Source organism: Myotis lucifugus, unplaced genomic scaffold (assembly GCF_000147115.1).
Source record: "Myotis lucifugus unplaced genomic scaffold, Myoluc2.0 scaffold_186, whole genome shotgun sequence".
In the NCBI taxonomy this organism is placed as follows: domain Eukaryota; kingdom Metazoa; phylum Chordata; class Mammalia; order Chiroptera; family Vespertilionidae; genus Myotis; species Myotis lucifugus.
In genome coordinates, this window is record NW_005871234.1 from 2,354,054 (window position 1) to 2,371,349 (window position 17,296).

A 17,296-nucleotide genomic window follows, 5' to 3' on the forward strand; every position below is an offset into this window, starting at 1 on the left:
ATGCACCATAATTCATTTATCCATTTCCCTACTGATGAGAATTTAGGCTTAAACACTAAGTATTTGCCCTGCTCGTAGGACTTGTGCTGTTAAGCACTTCTGCCGTTTGGCGGGCAACCTAGTTAATGTTCTCCTCCACCGAGCTATGAGCTAGCTCGTCGAAGGCAGAGGAGAGTGTTCACATTCATCCTGGTGTCCTCACTGCCTAGCCCCGAACTTGGCCGGGAGCATACGCTCACGACGCTGGAGTGTAATAGTCAGATCGCCCGCGCTGGCACCGGTTCTGCCACGGAGAGACAGAACGAAAGGAAAGCCGAGCCTTTTGAATTGTCCCAGACTGAGGGGCCGGAACTTTGGTTGGGAGGATCATTGTTTCTCAGGGACGATTCTAGCGTCAATGTGTACCCCGCACAAACATGGTTGCTACGCACCGGAAGTACCGGTTATTTTGCTGGAATCGGTTCTTCCGCGGGGCGGAAGAGGCATGTCTGCCTGTTCCCTGATCATTTCCAGCCCCCTTTCCTAGCAGGAACCCATGAGTAAGCTGTGGCGGCGCGGGAGCACCTCTGGGGCTATGGAGGCCCCTGAGCCAGGTAAGCGCGGGTCGATAAAGCAACTTAGGAGTTCCTTTGCAGAAAAGGAGTTCCTTTCTCGCTTCTCGGAGCTTTCAAGGTACTTGGCCACAGGTGGGAGGAGGAAGGCGGGGCTGTTGCTATGGTAGCAGCGAGTACCGCGGGAAGAGTGGGAGCCCTTAGGGAAACTGGGTTCTTCGGGGCTCTCACTACCCCACCCCTGGCTCACACCGATGACAGGCTCTCCTTCCGCAGGGGAGGCGCTGGAGTTGAGTCTGGCGGGTGCCCACGGCCACGGAGTGCACAAGAAAAAGCACAAGAAGCACAAGAAGAAACACAAGAAAAAACACCATCAGGAAGAGGAAGCTGGGCCCACGCAGCCGTCTCCTGCCAAGCCCCAGCTCAAACTCAAAATCAAGCTGGGTGGGCAGGTCCTGGGCACCAAGAGGTGAGGCCAAGGGAACCAAGGTTTTACTTGGGGAACTTTAGAAGGAGGGAAAGAGACGCTGGCTGGGCTTCCCAGAAGATAGAATGGACACGGTGACTTGGGGGCCCAGGAAGAACCTAGAGGGTGTGGGGACAGCTGGAGGTAGCTCCTGAGCGGAAGGAAGATACTGGCCCCGCTTACAGAGTGGTGTTGCTTCTCTGCAGTGTTCCTACCTTCACTGTGATCCCTGAGGGGCCCCGGTCCCCCTCTCCCCTTATGGTTGTGGACAATGAAGAGGAACCAATGGAAGGAGTCCCCCTTGAGCAGTACCGTGCCTGGCTGGGTGAGAAGGAGCTGGAGGTGGGGAAAAGGGTTCCTCATTATACCTGATGAAAGGGAGAAGGTTACTTCTGAGGAGGGAGGGAATTTTGAGTGTTCCAGTACTAACTTGGCCACATTCGGGTGCCCCACCTGAACAATTCTACTTTTATCTCTCCAGATGAAGATAGTAATTTGTCCCCCTCCCCACTTCGAGATTTGTCGGGGGACTTAGGGGGTCAGGAGGAAGAGGAGGAACAGAGGTGGCTGGATGCCCTGGCCAAAGGGGAGCTAGATGACAATGGGGATCTCAAGAAGGAGATCAACGAACGGCTGCTCACTGCTCGACAGGTAAATTGGTTCATTCTTTATTCAGTACCAGCTATTTAGAGAGGACCTTTCCATGTCCCAAGAACTTTGCTGGGCATTGGGCAATCACTGATGGGGAAAAGACACTTTTCTGTTCTCATGGAGCTGGTATTCATGTGTGTGTAGGTAAATAAGGAAATAATTTTAAAAAGCAGTTAAGTTTATTTTAAAAAAATAGGGTGATGAAACAGAAAGTGTTAGGAAAGAAACATTAGATAGGGAGGGAAGACCTCTTTGAAGAGCTAACATTTCCAGTACCAGAGGAGCTTTTCAGGAATTAAGCACTTATCTAATGGATGCTTCAATGAGATAAAGATTTAACAACAAACAAAAATCCTCAGAAATATGGTGCAGAGAATTTGGTATCCAGGGCAGGCAGGCAACATTACTAATACTTTTCCCCTTGAGAGTCAAGGACCTAAAGCTGAAAGTCTGGAGACCCGGGGGGAGGAGGCAGTAGTTAAGGGCTCCTGGAAAGGGCACTCCTCCCAACCTCCTCCCAAGGCCCGCGCTCCTTGTGACCCTTGCTGGCCCTTCCTGCAGACCTCGCTTCTCCATTTTCTGATTTTCTGACACCACCTGTCTCTCCCCAGCGAGCTATGCTCCAGAAGGCGCAGAGTCAGCCTTCCCCGATGCTGCCGCTGCCTGTGGCTGCGGGCTGCCCGGCCCCCGCCCTCACCGAGGAGATGCTGCTGAAGCGCGAGGAGCGGGCTCGTAAGAGGCGGCTGCAGGCGGCGCGGCGGGCGGAGGAGCACAAGAACCAGACTATCGAGCGCCTCACCAAGACGGCAGCGCCCAGCGGGCGTGGGGGCCGAGGGGCCGCGAGGGGGGAGCGGCGGGGAGGGCGGGCCGCGGCCCCGGCCCCCATGGTGCGCTACAGCAGCGGGGCACAGGGTTCCACCCTTTCCTTCCCACCTGGCGTCCCCACCCCCGCACCAGTGTCTCAGCGGCCACCCCCGCCTGGCCCTCCTCCGCGGTGTTCGGTCCCTGGCTGTCCGCACCCGCGCCGCTACGCCTGCTCCCGCACGGGCCAGGCACTCTGCAGCCTGCAGTGCTACCGCATCAACCTGCAGATGCGCCTGGGGAGACCCGAAGGCCCCGGGTCCCCCCTTTTGGCTACTTAAGGCCCGTAACCAGGACTCTGTACCCTCTCCCCTGCCCGATTCAGTGTCTTCCTTATTAAATGTTATCCGGTGCCTCGACTTGTACCGAATTTACAGAATTGAGTGTATGGGGTAAGGGAAGCCAATTCCCTGTCCACACATATTGCCCCCATCAGAGCTGCGCTCACGCCTCGGAAACGTCCGTCAAGCCCGGGCACAGGAAGGCTGGCCGCTGGCGCTCAGACTCCGCCGACTTGGGGGACTCCCACCTCTTCCAGCGGGATTACCTGGCGTGATCGGGCTTTTGGCGTCATTCCAGGAAACAGGACTCAAGCCAATCAGAGGGAAGCTTGCTCTCCTGGGCGGCCGTTCATTGGTTGACAACTTGAAGCCTGTTCTGTTGTCCACGTTGGCTATTGTCGCTGTCAGTCAGGGCCGTGGGTCGAACCTTACCCCACTCTTTGTCTGGGAGAGCGCTTGTTGTCTGGGAGAGTGGCAGGGGCGCTGCTGTGGATTGGCCACCAGCAAAAGCCTCCGATCCGACCCTATTGGCCCGTTCGCCGGAGGGCGATGCTGATTGGTAGGACGGAGCAACCTGGCTCCTAGTTGGCAGAGCTCTCCCCGGATGGGAGCTCCGGCCGCGGAGTGATGGTGGCGGCAGCGGAGATGGGCCGGGCAGGGACCATGGCGGTGGCGGCAGAGGTGGCAGGGGCGGGGCGGCTGGCAGTAGAGGAGGCTGTAGTCTTCAGGGGGCTGTAGGTGGAGGCATGGCTCGGGCCAGCAGCGGGAACGGCAGCGAGGAGGCCTGGGGGGCACTTCGGGTGCCGCAACAGCAGGTATCCCATCGGCTCCAAAAGCATAGCCCGATAGCCATCTATTTCCCTTTCCCCTTTTCTGTCCCTTTCTTTTTTTTTGGGGGGGGGGGGGGGGTTGGGTAGGAACTCACGAAGCCAAAGGTATTGTGAAGTTCCTAAATATGTCCCTTTCATTCTTTGTTTAAACTTCGTAACGTAGATGCAGTTGACTTTGCCTGCAGCCTCATAGACCCATCCCATGGCTGCAATGGGAGCTTACAGTGACTCTCCAGTGACCAGAGGCATAGCGAGGCCCCAGGGAGGCTCCCTGTCTTGCAACAGTTATTTGTGTTGCTTTTCTGTGTGCCTATTGTCACAACAGAGTCCAATAGCGTCTTCTCTTGAGGGAGCAATTTGGAGAAGAGCTGGAACCCAGACTCGCACCCTGGATGCCATCCTTTATCATCCACAGCAATCCCACCTAGTTGGGAGCACTGCTCTGGGTCTCACACTGTCCCTCCTCTATCCTAGGAAGTCTGAGACTCAGGGGTGGAAAGGTCCACCTTGGGGATGGGGAATGGCAGACCATGGGGGATGATGAAAGCATCTTAGCGTTGGAAATTACTTTAAACCCTTTACCCAATGTCTGAGATTTTGAGATTGCTCTATCTTCTGGCTTCTGCCCAAACACCCTGTTAACAGAAAATGCCCTGGGGCCAGTCTATATGCAGAGCTGAAATCTGCCTCTGTGTTCACATCTTCATCTTGTTCTCCAGGCTGATTTTTGCTATTCCAAATCCTCTTCCATGTTGACAGCCCTTCAGACATTTGAACACTAATCTCAGCATCACTCTTGCCTCCTCATAGATCTCTGCTCCACTTGGTTCACAGGGTGGGCTTGTGGATGTGCATGCAGGGGCTGGGTGTGGGGGTGAACAGTGCCTTGGGCTAGAATCTCCCTTGGTGCCAAGTGCCTCCTTGCTCCCAGCTTCGAGAGGTTTGCCCAGGAGTGAACAACCAGCCCTACCTCTGTGAGAGTGGCCACTGCTGCGGGGAGACTGGCTGCTGCACCTACTACTATGAGCTCTGGTGTGAGTCTCTATGGGGGCTGTTCTCGGGTCCTTCTGCCCACCCTCCCTTGGACCTCAGAATTCTAGCCTTCAAGGACCCTTCTTTGCATGGGAGGTATCTGAGACTCTTCCTCTTCACCCCCTGCAGGGTTCTGGCTGCTCTGGACTGTCCTCATCCTCTTTAGCTGCTGTTGCGCCTTCCGTCATCGACGAGCTAAACTCCGTCTGCAGCAACAGCAGCGGCAGCGTGAGATCAACTTGTTGGCCTACCACGGGGCATGCCATGGGGCTGGCCCTGTTCCTACCAGTTCACTGCTTGACCTTCGTGAGTGACTTGAGGCTCTGGGCTCACTACCAGTGGCTCCTCCCCAATGAGGACCCTGAATCATCCCCACATTTTGTTTTCAGACATTTCAAAGCACACTTTTCCCCAACAGTAAAGAGACCACCACCTCATCCCTGGTTGCCTTCAACCAACTATGCCATTCTTTCCTGCAGGCCTCCTCAGCGCCTTCAAACCCCCAGCCTATGAGGATGTGGTTCACCGCCCGGGCACACCACCACCTCCTTACACTGCGGTCCCAGGCTGCCCCTTGACTGCTTCCAGGGAATGTACCTGCTGCTCCTCCACTTCTAGCTGCCCTGCCCACTTCGAGGGAACAAATGTGGAAGGTGTTTCCTCCCACCAGAGTGCCCCCCCTCATCAGGAGGGTGAGCCTGGGGCAGGGGTGAGCCCTGCCCCCACACCCCCCTCTTGCCGCTATCGCCGCCTGACTGGCGACTCTGGCATCGAGCTGTGCCCTTGTCCTGACTCCAGTGAGGGTGAGCCAGTCAAGGAGGCTAAGGCTAGTGCTATTCAGCCAGATCTGGGGGACTGTCCCCCGTGTACACTGTCCCTAGACCCCATACCCCAAGTTTCTTCTATGGGGCTGGCTACCAGTGAAGGGGGCATCCCATAAGCAGTTTTAGGAGGATGGGTTGGTTGCTTGCCCACTAGAAACAGCCCTGGTTCCAACTCCTGGAGTTCTCGGCCTCTCCCTGCCTTCCTAGAATCTGCCTGAAAGGGCTGGAGTCCTGGGACAGGGGCCATGTTTGGGGGACTGTGCTAGCTCTACCCCCAGTGACATACACAGGAGCCTTTGATCTCATTAAAGAGATGTGAACCAGCTGCTTGTGGACTTGGGTGGTCTAGTGCTCAACTCATTTCATTGTACCTGAATGGACTTGGAGGGGACAGGTAATGGCCACCTTTCCTAGCTTCCCTGAAGGATAGGAGGCAGCCCTAAGGCCTGGACTGAGCTAAGACCTCTTGGTCAGGCAAAGCTGGCAAATACAATAATTTGGCATGGTTTCCCAATTTATTTAGAAAAATAGACTCTGAATTCACATTCACCCCTGGGTTGTGTGGGATGATAATGAGGAGACACCTGAGATGAGGGTTTGGAGCACTGGTATCTGAGGGTTGGGGGCAGAAGTTAGAGACCTGGTCCCTCTAGTCCAGAGTGGTACAGGGACCTCACTCCCCTCCCACACTCTCCCTTTAGTAGTCTTCAGCCATGGCCAGTAGAACAAGGCTGGTCCAACCCTGGAAAGGGCGGCAGCCCATGCCCCGCCCATCCCGGTCACTGTACTGCTCCCACAGGAAACCTGTGGCCTGATACTGCCTCAACACATTGCCCACCACATTGGCACGGAGCTCACTGTGGAGCTTGGCAGCACGGGCTTGGTGAGGACCCTTGAGATGCCCATAGTGGTGGAGTGCCCCTAAGGCCAAGTAGTTGACATTGAGCCACACAGCTCCTCGCCAGTAGGGAGGATCATGCTCTGAATTGCGCTGGCCATAAAAGGGGCTGGAGGCTGCAAGGGAGCGTAAACCAAAGGGGCTCCAGAGATGGCGACTGTCAGCTAGAACATCCAGCAGTGGCCCAAGGCGGGATGAGTGGGGGTCCAGCAGCCGCAGCAACAAGGGGAAAAGACTGACATAGCCCAAGGCATCCACATACTGCAAGCGAGGGTGGGGCCGGCCCACCACCCGAACCAGCCCATGAGGGGGACGAGGCTTCAGATGCACTGCTTTTGTGTGGTTCCCAAAGTCTGCAAAAACTCCTAGCTCTGGGGCCCAGTGTAACTCATCCAGGATCTCCTCTGCCCCCAGTGAGGCAGCCAGCGGGCCCAGCTCTGCAACTGCCTCAGCCTCTCCCAGCTGCTCTGCTAGCTGCACCAGCACACGGGCCCCCAGTGCCACCCAGCACCGCAGGTCCAGGTGCCGTTCAGTGGCTGAAGGGTGCGAAGCACGGGGATAATCATCCAGCCCTGAAGGCAGTGTCTTGGGATTCAATAGGGTTGGCAAGGCCGAGTCCCGACCCCGCCAGCGGTAAGACAGTGGCACTGGCCCTGCCTGGCTCTGATGAAGCCAGGAGAACCAGGCATGCAGGCGGGGGAAGGCCCTGCGGAGGAAGGCTAAGTCGGCAGGATCGTTACCCTCCAGCATGTGGGCTACAGGCAAAAGCAGGGTTGGGGGGTTGGCATGGGCTGCCCGTTGCACCAGGAATTCTGGGGGTACCCGGACTCGGGCCTCATCCCCCAGCACCTGCTCCCGCCCAATCCACCCATCAGCATTGAGTAGCCCCAGCCAGTGGCCTAGGGCCTCCCGGGTGAGGCGGGGATCCCATCGCTGGACCAGTAGCTGGTGAAAGCCCTCATCCCAAAGAAAGCCTCGTGGGAAGAATGACCGGGAGGGCACTGCTGTGAAAAGAGGGACAGGTGGAAAGAGGGCCGGGGCCACCTTCTGCTCAGATCCCTCCACCTTCATGTCTGGCAACACAAGACCCTGCCCATAGAAGTAGCCAATCCCACCAAGGAGACCGCTGAGGGCAGCTTGACCCAAAGCTTGCTCCTCAGGGCTCAAGCCCTTCTTCTGTAACTGGAAGGTCTTCTCAAAGCGCTCTCTAAAGGCTTCAGCATGGCTCTCCAGGGCCTGGGTCAGCAGGCTGCCTGCCAGCTGCCCCAGGGCTTGGTTTCCTCCCGCCTGGGCACTGCCAGATTCAAACACCAGCTCCACAGAAAAGGGGACTTTCACTGTCACCTGTTGTATCAGGAACTGCCCTTGTCCCTGTCCTTGCCCATTCGGGCCTCTGTCCTCCCACTTCAGAGATCCTGGCAAGCCAAGGTAGCGTTCAGGGGAAGCCCCTGGGGGCCGATGCTGAAACCAGCCATTTAGGCGACTCTTCACCATCTCTGTCAGCAAGGGAAGTCCTGGGTTGGAGGACCAGAAGACATTGTAGCTTGAAGGGAAGAAGACAAATAGGAAATATTATTCAGGAGGGGAGAAGTAGAAGGGATTATAAAGAAATATGAGGTGATCAGGAGTTAGGATGGCAAGGTCTTGACAAAGTAGGGAGCATGGAGTCTGGTGTGAAGGGAAATAACGGGTGGAAAGAGGGCAGAGTAGAAGAGATGGAAACCAAGCTAAGTTAGCATCCCTACCACCCCTACCACCACCCCCACACTCTCCTCCCACCCCAGTTACCTGCCATACTTGGGAGTAGTATTCCCTGGACTGGTTGGTGCCAGAAGTGTAAAACGGAAGTCACCAAGTTCACTGGAGTGCCCACTGATGAACTTCAACTGCCCCTTAGCCTCAACCTCTGGCACTAGGACTTCCTTGCCATCTGTCGCCACATAGAAGAACAGGGACACCAAAGGGAGGGCAGAGGTACCTGAGGCCTAGATGACCAAGGAGGACAGAAAAAACATTGCATTAGATTTACATTCTCTCTTGAGAATCACACTTAGTGAGGGAAAGGGGCACCAGGTCAGAGCAACATGAGAAACAACATATACAGTGGAACCTTGGTTCTCGAACTTAATTCGTTCCAGAAGGCTGTTCAAAAAGCGATTTGTTGGAAAACCGAATCGTTTTACCCAGTAGAAATCATGTAAATGGAATTAATCCATTCCAGACCCCCAAAGACCCCGTTTTAACCTTTCTTATATACAGCACATGTCTAATGTTCTGTGTAATATATAAGCAAACACTTCTTTTCTCAAATTTACCCCCTACCAGCCTTAAATGAATCACTTTTAGCATTCGGTCCAGGGATGTCTCTCAGGTCAGCATACAGCATCTTTGTTCATATATCACCACCTCCGAAAATGGCTGTCACTGGCTAACTGCTTTTCTTTTTTTTATCTAAATCAGTTTTTCTACCTCTTCAATTGCCTATGATCATTGTTTCTTTCACACCCTTAGCAACATTAGCACTCTTGATGGTCTCTATGTTTTAAAATTGTGCTAATCGTTAATTTCACCAGCTACAAAAGCATTCTCTCCTTTGATGCCTGAGAGACGCTTTTTGTCACGCTGAGGTATCAGCACGAGAGGGTTGTCAGGTCCAAAACCAAAGTTTGGTTTGACAACCAAGACATTTTTTTCTGTGAACAACTTGGTTGAGAAACGAATTGTTGGAGATGGAAGTTGTTGGAGAAACGAGGTTTGACTTATCTGGCAGTGTTGAGGGTCAACACCCAGTGGGGTGAATTAAAGATCCCTGCGCAGAGTTCTCTGGGAAATAATGAGTATTTCCGTGCCATGTATTATGCTGAGAACTCTACATATTATTTCCTTGAATTCTTACAACCCTGTGTTAGGTGCTATTTTTATCTCCATTTCACAGAAAGGAAACCAAGGCTTAGGAATTGTAAATACAGGTGGTCTTACAGGCAAGTGTTTCAGGCAACCAGATCCAAACCAGATGGCCAGACCCAGCTCCAGCTGTCACCCCCCACTTCGTACTGCACTGCAGGCAGCCAAGGAAGAATGGAGGGAGTCTGGGCTGGGGAAGGGTGCCCTGAGGCCCTGACCTGAGGCTCTACAGTCACTCTCCAGCTCCAGTCCCCTCCGTGCTGACCCCCGGGTCTCTTGACGAATTCAGTGGTGAGCCTTAAGGCCCCATCCTGGATGTGTTGCCGCCCGAAGGAGAGGCCGTCGTGGAACTCCCAGCCATAGGGACCCACGCCGTCCCCCTGCTCACACGTGTGCCTGAGCTTAGGGGTGGTGCCATGCTGTGCCCACATCAGTCCTGGGGGTAGAATGGCCACGTCAGTCAGAGAGCAGCGCCCCTGTCCCTCTGTGTCTACGAGGACTGCAGGGTCATCCCTCCTGGGAACTCTCCTGATCCGCTCCTCCCCACCCTTGCTCTGGAGGACAGCTGGGGCGCCCAGATGAAGACTCCGCTTGCCTGCCCGCCGGGGCCCGGTTACCGGTGAGGAGGGGCTGCGGGCTGCGGGTCTTCATGCCGAAGTAGACGTGAGGGCGGTAGGTGCCCCAGAAGAGGTCGGGGGTCACGGCGGGGCTAGAAGAGTCGGGAGGCAGCGCCGGGGGCGCCGAGTGCAGCGTGACCGCCCGCCGCGCACGGTGCCACGCCAGCAGCCAGCTTCCCGACAGGGTCAGGGCCAGAGGCAGCACCACGATGACCAAAACTGCTGCCGCGACCGTGCCCCGGGCCACGCCGCCCCGGCTTTCCCGTCGCGCGGGGCCGCCCCGAGCCGCCCCCTCCGCCACCCGCGCTCCATCTGTCGGCGCGCCGCGGCGCCGCCGCTCGCCCCGAGCCATTCTGGCACGGAGGTCGGCGTCGCGAGAGCTTCGAGGGGCGGCCAAGAACCTGCGTCCTGCCTCTCCGCCCCAGCTCCAGCGTAGCGCTCAGGCGGCCACTCATCTGTACGCTGCACCTCCTGTTCCGCTTCCGCCTCTCGCCGGAAGTCCCGCCCCGCACGTCAGCTTAAGTTCCCTAGCCCGGAACTGGCGTGTCGGTGTGGCACGCGTTGGGTCTCCGGAACCGTGTCTACTGGGTCAACGTTTATTTGGTATCCTCACGAAGTCCACAGGCTAGTAGGAAAAAAAAAATCTCCCATTAGGCTCCCTTAAATATATTTATTATATATTTGCTATCCCGAGTGTTAGCGTATGCTCTGACCAGGAATCCAACTGGTGACCTCCTGATGCAGGGGAAGACTCCCACACTGCTGGAGAGAACTGGGAAGTTATCATTCAAAACTAGGAACAGCCCTAGCAGGTCTGGCTCAGTGGATAGAGCGTGGGCCTTGTTAGGTTAGGTGGCTCAGGAGGCGGCGCAAGAAATAGAGTCCAGTGAATCAGAAAAGAAAGGAAAGGAAAGTTTATTCTGCGTCCCCGGGAGACCCACGTACCCCCAAAGACAGGGCACGTGGATTCACGCCAACATGGAGGGGGGCGCTTTTTTTATACTGCGGTTGGGTGAGGGCGGGGGCCTGAACTGAGGAAGTGTCCTCAGCAGGGATCATCACACATTCAACTGAGGGAGTCTCGGCCGCAGGGGGTGGGCGGCACATTCAGGAATGGGTCAGTATCTTGTGCGGGGATCTCTGTGAACTTCAAGGAGAAGCAGGTATCTGTGTCTGGCACGCTGACCCGTGAGAGATTCCAGATCTGTGAGAAATTCCAGAGGAAGTCCATTGTCTCATCCCATGTCCGCATGTATCTGATCCGGGCTCCCTCCGACCTAACATCCCGGCCTTTTGGTGATAGGGGGCGGTGACTCTTTCTGACTGCTTCCAGCTGCGGGCTCGATCCCGGGTAGGGAGCGTGCAGGAGGCAGCAGATCAATGGTTCTCTCTCATCATGGATGTTTCTTTTTTTCTTTTTCTAATTAAAAGTATTTTTTTTATTGATTTCAGAGAGGGAGAAAGAAACATATGTAATACTTTTAACAATAAAGTATTTTATTTTTTAAATATATTTTTATTAATTTCAGAGAGGAAGGGAGAGGGAGAGAGAGAAACATCAATGATGAGAGAGAATCACTGATCGGCTGCCTCCTGAACACCCCATACTGAGGATTGAGCCCGCAACCCGGGCACGTGCCCTTGACCGGAATCGAACCCGGGACCCTTCAGTCTGAAGCCAATGCTCTATCCACTGAGCCAAACCAGTGAGGGCTAAAGAAGTATTTTAAAAATAAAATAAAAATTTAAATTAAAAAATGAATCTATCAATGTTATCTAGCCTGCCAGAGGTCTGGACCATGTGACTATTAGTCATCTGAGCTACTGTCTTTTGCTGCCTTGGAGGTGGGGGGAGAAGGGGATGCTGATAATGGGGAACAGGCTAGGTCTCTGAGGGATATTCACAGTTGTGAATATGTGAAAGTTTTTTCTTGTATTATTATTTAATTATTGTATTATTTTCCATATGTACAACTGTAAACCTACTTTTGCCCAACTCTGTATATGGAGAGATTGGTATTATTTCTAGGGCTAGGATTTAAAACTAAATTTAATCAAAGTCGTAATGACCCTAGGTTTCATCATCATGACCCAATCTGGTGGCTGAAAGCTGTGGCTTAGAAAGTTCAAATAATTTGGCCCTGGTCACAGAGATAGGAAGTGGCTAGCTTGGAACCCAGGTGTATCTGAATCAAACTGGATCATTTTGCCCACTTTCCTAGTAGGAGGGGGCTAAAGTGGACCCAGAGGAAGCCTGAGATCTGTTCCAGCAGTGTCTTTCAGCGACCCACTCAGTCTATGATTCCTTATCTTTCTAGAGGAACCCTGAAAGGACCATAATGGTGATGCATGCACTTAGAGAATTCATTTTTTTTTTCCTTTCCTACAACCCAGGAAGCAACGGAGCTTAAGGAAAGGATTGCCTATGTCCAGATTAGGGAAGGCTGTAGATAGGAGCACTTCAGTTTGACCTAGAAGAGTCAATTATTACATTTGATGGTGGTTCAGAATGCAACTTAGATTCAGTCACTTATTTGTAACCAACAGCTCAGCATAAAAGGCGTTAAAATTTCCTGGGGCTGATAGATGGGAAGCTCCATCATTTCATTGAATTTAATTTTTAGGCTCCCACTACGAAAACTTTTACAGTTGAATTTCCCACATTTGAGGAAACCGCAGGGGTCAGCATATCTGGAACGCAATGGATAAGCCTCACCCTGGGAAAACCACCTTCTCCACCTTTGTGATCATGGTATCTCCCCTGCCAGGCAGCTATACATCAAGAATTTATCAAGGGAATTTACCTATGAGGTGTGCCTTGTGGCAAAGACAACATGGAATATCCTCCATGCCACTTGGCAGGCGCTAAGGGGTGTAACCCACCCCAGGTAAGGGGGAAATGCCTTGTATACTTGTCTGGAGCAGGACAACAGTGCTTTCTGGGAACCAGCATGTCTGGGGCATAGGGGACAGGTAGATCAGATAGTCTGGGGGATTTTCAGGAAGCAACGTGTTTTAACCAGGATCTAGCTGGCCAGTGGGGCAGTAGTCACTCATGGAACAGTTTCTCCTCCACAAAAGGTATTTTCATAAAGTACAAATCCCTGTCATTTAAAAACCCTACTCCACACCCTTATGCTACTCTAGCTATTATCACACCTCTCATGGAAACTCATTATATAAAATATTTTATGTTGCATGTCTACTCCAATTTCACTATAATCCGATTTCTGGCCCCACCCTACACTGGTAGACTTTTTGCTCATTCAAAAATCACCTTCTGCCTTAGCCAGTTTGGCTCAGTAGTTAGAGCAGCGGTCACCAACCTTTTGGACCTCACGAACCACCAGTGGTCTGCGGACCACCAGTTGGCGACCACTGAGTTAGAGGGTTGGCCCTCAGACTGAAAGGTCTCAGGTTCATTTCCGTCAAGGGCATGTACCTCGGTTGCAGGCTCGATTCCCAGGCCCAGTCAAGGCACATGTGCAAGAAGCAACCAATTGATGTGTCTTTCTCATATTGATGTTTCTCTCTCTCCATCTCTCCCCCTCCCTTCCACTCTCTCTAAGAATCAATGGGAAAAAAAATATCTTCAGGTGAGGATTAACACCAAAAAAAATCACCTTTAAACCAAACCCAATGGTCAGTCCTGTCTTTTTTACTACCAATGCACCTGGTCCACATCTCTATTATAGCATTTATTACATACCTGAGTTTTATTATCCATCTTTGTATCTTAGTACTAATGAAAGGTATAGGCACAAGGTAGATACTAAATATTTGTAAATCCAACAAATGTTTATTGTACACACTATATCAGGCACTATACAAGGTGCTGGGGACAGAGGAAACAGCCCGAACCTAAAGTTCATATGTTTACAGCAATGTTTGAACCATCTCATTTAAAAAATAAGGAGTGCTTAAGAGTGGCCAAAGATAATAGCCAATTAACTAGAGCTGGGAAATTCAAATCCAAGCTGTAACTTTGACTGTAGTGTAAAGCTTCTTGTGTATTACATGGCATTGAGTCCGCTCAGACTCCTGGCAAGCCATAAATGAGTTTTGTCCCCAGTGTCCTATCCTCAACAGCCCTGCTCAACTCCTGGAAACTCATGCCTATGGCTTCTTTTATGGAGTCAATTCACCTTATACTTGGTCTTCCTCTTTTCCTGCTGTCTTCTATTTTCCCTGGCATTAATGTCTTTTCCAAAGAACCCTGCCTTTTTATGGAATACATAGAGTAGGACAACAGGCCTCTTACATAGCACTTAGTTCATTCCCAATCATGCTCTAGGTGTTAACAGATGGCAGTTCTTTAATCCTCTCAACAATCTTATGAGGTAGGCATTATTATTTTACAAAAGAAGAAAGAGGCACTGAGAGTAATTTGTCTAAAAGTTACACAGCTACTTAAGAGTAAAACTGGAAGTTCAACCTCAGGCATTCAGGATCTTTACTACACTATACTGTCTTATGGTAGTTTTCTTTTTTTAAAGGGGGAGGGGAAAAACCAGTCCTTTGTAGATAGCGCCCCTTTTTTCAAAAAAAAAAAAAAAAACACATATTTTTGTTGATTTCAGAGAGAAAAGGATAAGGGAGAGATAGAAACATCAATGATGAGAGAGAATCACAGCCCGCAACCTGGGCATGTGCCCTTGACCAGAATCGAACCTGGGACCCTTTAGTCCGCAGCTTTACGCTCTATCCACTGCGCCAAACCAGCTAAGGCAAGATAGCACCCTTTTAAGCAGAGAAGCAGTACAGTAATGCTGTAGGAGGCTCATGGAAAATGTATTTGGCAAAGCACCCAGCAAGCAGTGTCTAGAGATCCTGGATTGCCTAGCTGAGCATTTTGAAGTTCTCTAAACCAGTGGCTAGCAACCATCTTTTCCTATAAGCCAGCAGTTCTCAACCTGTGGGTCACGACCATCGGAAAACACATATAGCATACAGATATTTACATTACGATTCATAACAGTAACAAAATTAGTTATGAAGTAGCAACGAAAATAATTTTATGGTTGGGAGTCACCACATGAGGAACTGTATTAAAGGGTCGGGGCATTAGGAAGGTTGAGAACCACTGTAAGCCATAGAAAAAAATATATATACTATGTTGTAACCAAGTACATTCAGATGTACACATGTACACGTACTTTATATATCTATACTCACACATATAGTGTCCCCCCAGAAATGTATATACACACTTTGAATAATTATAAAGGCAGTATTTATTAAAATACATTTCATTTTCAAAATTGAGCTAACAGCTATTAAAGTGTGTGTACATTCTGGGGGGATACCTTGTATATAGATTTATAATTATATACTTAAAAGTTAACTTTCTTAAAAGAATACTTCTCATTTCATGTGCCATGCATGCACCGATACTTTTTATTCTATTTTACTTTATTAAAGGCTGATTTAACCTCCTAAATTGATTCACGATCCACACTAATGGGTGGTAACTGTATGAAAAGTACTTTAGGTGCTGTTCTCTGAAACAAGTAGTAGTGAGACATAACCAGTGATGTGCTTTGGAAAGATAAAATTAAGCAGCAGCAAAAATGATGAGAAAAAAAAGGAGAATGTAACAATACAGGAGAGTGAATGGGAATGAAAAGAGCATTTCAGGGGCTTTTGTTTAACATAGAATACTATGAACTTACTGACTGGGTATGCAAGGAAAAGGAGACAGCAGAGCCAGAGACAATGCTGTGATTTCCAGCCCAGGCGGCTGGGCACATGAAGTGCCTGTAAAAGGAATGGGGAAGTCAGGGAGAGGCAAGTATATGTGTATGTAAGATTATCAATTCTATTTTGAACAAAGAATGTTTGTAAGATTCGGAGAAAATCGATAGTAGGTAACCTGACTGTAGTACAGAAATTAATATTAGACCCAAACAGAAATGCATGGTTTAACCCAAAAGGGTAGTTCAAGTTATAACAGAAGATGAGATACCCCAAAAATAAAGGGGGGGGGGAGTTTATGTTTAAGAGAAGGAAAAGGAAGAGAAGTTCCATAGGGAATGAATTAAAAATGGCAAATGCTACTTAGGTGGAGAGCTCAGGGCTGAGAAAACAGCACTGGATTTGGCTAATAAGAGTAAGAGGTATCATACTTGAGTGAGTGGTGGGGGAAGCCAAATTCAAAACGGTTAAGCGTGAGCGATGGTTAGAAAATGAAATAAATTCAAGTTTGTCTAGGCCCTTCCCAGATCGTCTCATCCCAGAAGCACTGGTTAGATGTGTAGTCATAGGGCTCTTTGGGGGGTGGGGATGGTGTCTGCGGCCTCCAGACAGCGATCTGGATGATTAAGTCGAGCTTTTCGTGGATAATGTTCTCTAAGGCCCAGGCTAGCATCTGCTCGTTGGCCTCTTACGCGCTGTCAGCGGCCCGCCTCGGCGCCAGGGGGGTCCCCGCTCCCCGCCGCGCTCCGGGCCTGGACGTGGGAGGCGAAGGCAGCGAGCATTTCTTGGGCGGTGAGGTGGGCGCCGCGCATCACCAGGCGGTGCCCGTCTCCTGGGGAAGAAGCGAATGAATGAGGTACGAGAAGGCCAACCGGGCCCAGGGGGCGCGGGCTGCCTGCCGCCCCTCCCGCCCGACTCCCCACGCGAGCCCACCGAAAAGCACATCCACGCAGGGCTCGGAGCCGTCGTGCCTCACATCCACAATCACGGAGCATTTCAAGTTGGTGGCGCGGACCTTCTCGCGGCTCACCGCCTGGAGGAAGGTCCTGCGGTGGGAGAGCGGCGTGAGCGCGGGGCCGAAGGGGGTGAGACCCCCGGCGGCAGAGAAGTGCGTGCTTTTCCGTTCCCTCTCCCTTCCCCCGGTACCTCGTAGACTCCACGTTGTTCTCGAAGGGGCAGAACTGAACCCGAACCTCCTTGACGGCCCGGAGTCCTAGCCGAGCCAAGGCCGCCGCCGCCATGGTAACCTCCGCCCCGGAAGCACTCGCCCGGCCAGAGGTGCCGTACAGGGAAGATTGTGAGTGGCCGCGCAGCCGCAGGCCCCGCCCCCCTGCTTCCGCCGAGTACAGGCTCCGCGTCCCGGATCCCGTGGGACGGCGGGCCTGGGCTCCCCAGCCGCGGACGAGGAGCGATGCTTTCGACACAGGTTACAGAGGGGCCCAAAGTAATCGGTCAGCGAACCCTACCACCACTCATAGCCCTGTTGTGCCACAGCAAAGGCTGTGTAAAGCCCTGCACCTGGCTCCGAAAACAGGCCCGTCTCCTGCGTTCCCCTTCCGCTCCCTGCTGTGCCCATCTAGGTCAACACCATCTTAGGTGTCACCACGGCAGGGACATTGAAAATTAAACCTGTTGAACTCTGAGTAACCAAAGCTTAAACGGGAAGGTCCTGCAGCCCAATATGGTC

General features: G+C 52.1%; 4 protein-coding genes and 1 pseudogene across 5 annotated transcripts; 2 read left to right on the plus strand and 3 right to left on the minus strand.

The window, feature by feature from the left end:
- The first annotated feature begins 439 nt into the window (after nt 1-439).
- Nucleotides 440-2,903, plus strand: INO80B (INO80 complex subunit B). Of its 2 annotated transcripts, none has more exons than XM_006096794.3 (5): nt 440-593; nt 828-1,020; nt 1,224-1,342; nt 1,499-1,668; nt 2,280-2,903. In XM_006096794.3, the coding sequence occupies exons 1-5, from the start codon at nt 536-538 to the stop codon at nt 2,808-2,810; spliced, it is 1,071 nt and encodes a 356-aa protein (XP_006096856.2). In that variant the 5' UTR covers nt 440-535; the 3' UTR covers nt 2,811-2,903. The 2 variants fall into 2 exon arrangements, with proteins under 2 accessions (XP_006096856.2, XP_014318161.1); XM_014462675.2 differs by having other exon boundaries at nt 511-593; nt 813-1,020.
- Nucleotides 2,904-3,342: 439 nt separating this feature from the next.
- On the plus strand, nt 3,343-5,831 carry WBP1 (WW domain binding protein 1). The gene is made up of 4 exons (XM_006096796.3): nt 3,343-3,625; nt 4,572-4,674; nt 4,802-4,978; nt 5,152-5,831. Exons 1-4 carry the CDS (start codon nt 3,557-3,559, stop codon nt 5,610-5,612), a joined length of 810 nt encoding a protein of 269 aa, XP_006096858.1. The 5' UTR covers nt 3,343-3,556; the 3' UTR covers nt 5,613-5,831.
- Nucleotides 5,832-5,989: 158 nt separating this feature from the next.
- On the minus strand, nt 5,990-10,533 carry MOGS (mannosyl-oligosaccharide glucosidase). The gene is made up of 4 exons (XM_006096795.3): nt 9,916-10,533; nt 9,517-9,734; nt 8,183-8,379; nt 5,990-7,937 (listed from the first exon to the last, which is right to left on the minus strand). The coding sequence occupies exons 1-4, from the start codon at nt 10,265-10,267 to the stop codon at nt 6,194-6,196; spliced, it is 2,511 nt and encodes an 836-aa protein (XP_006096857.1). The 5' UTR covers nt 10,268-10,533; the 3' UTR covers nt 5,990-6,193.
- Nucleotides 10,534-12,501: 1,968 nt separating this feature from the next.
- Nucleotides 12,502-12,691, minus strand: LOC111827571 (annotated as a pseudogene).
- A 1,001-nt stretch (nt 12,692-13,692) lies between these two features.
- Nucleotides 13,693-17,180, minus strand: MRPL53 (mitochondrial ribosomal protein L53). The gene is made up of 3 exons (XM_006096797.3): nt 16,756-17,180; nt 16,543-16,655; nt 13,693-16,441 (listed from the first exon to the last, which is right to left on the minus strand). The coding sequence occupies exons 1-3, from the start codon at nt 16,848-16,850 to the stop codon at nt 16,308-16,310; spliced, it is 342 nt and encodes a 113-aa protein (XP_006096859.1). The 5' UTR covers nt 16,851-17,180; the 3' UTR covers nt 13,693-16,307.
- Between the last annotated feature and the right edge of the window lie 116 nt (nt 17,181-17,296).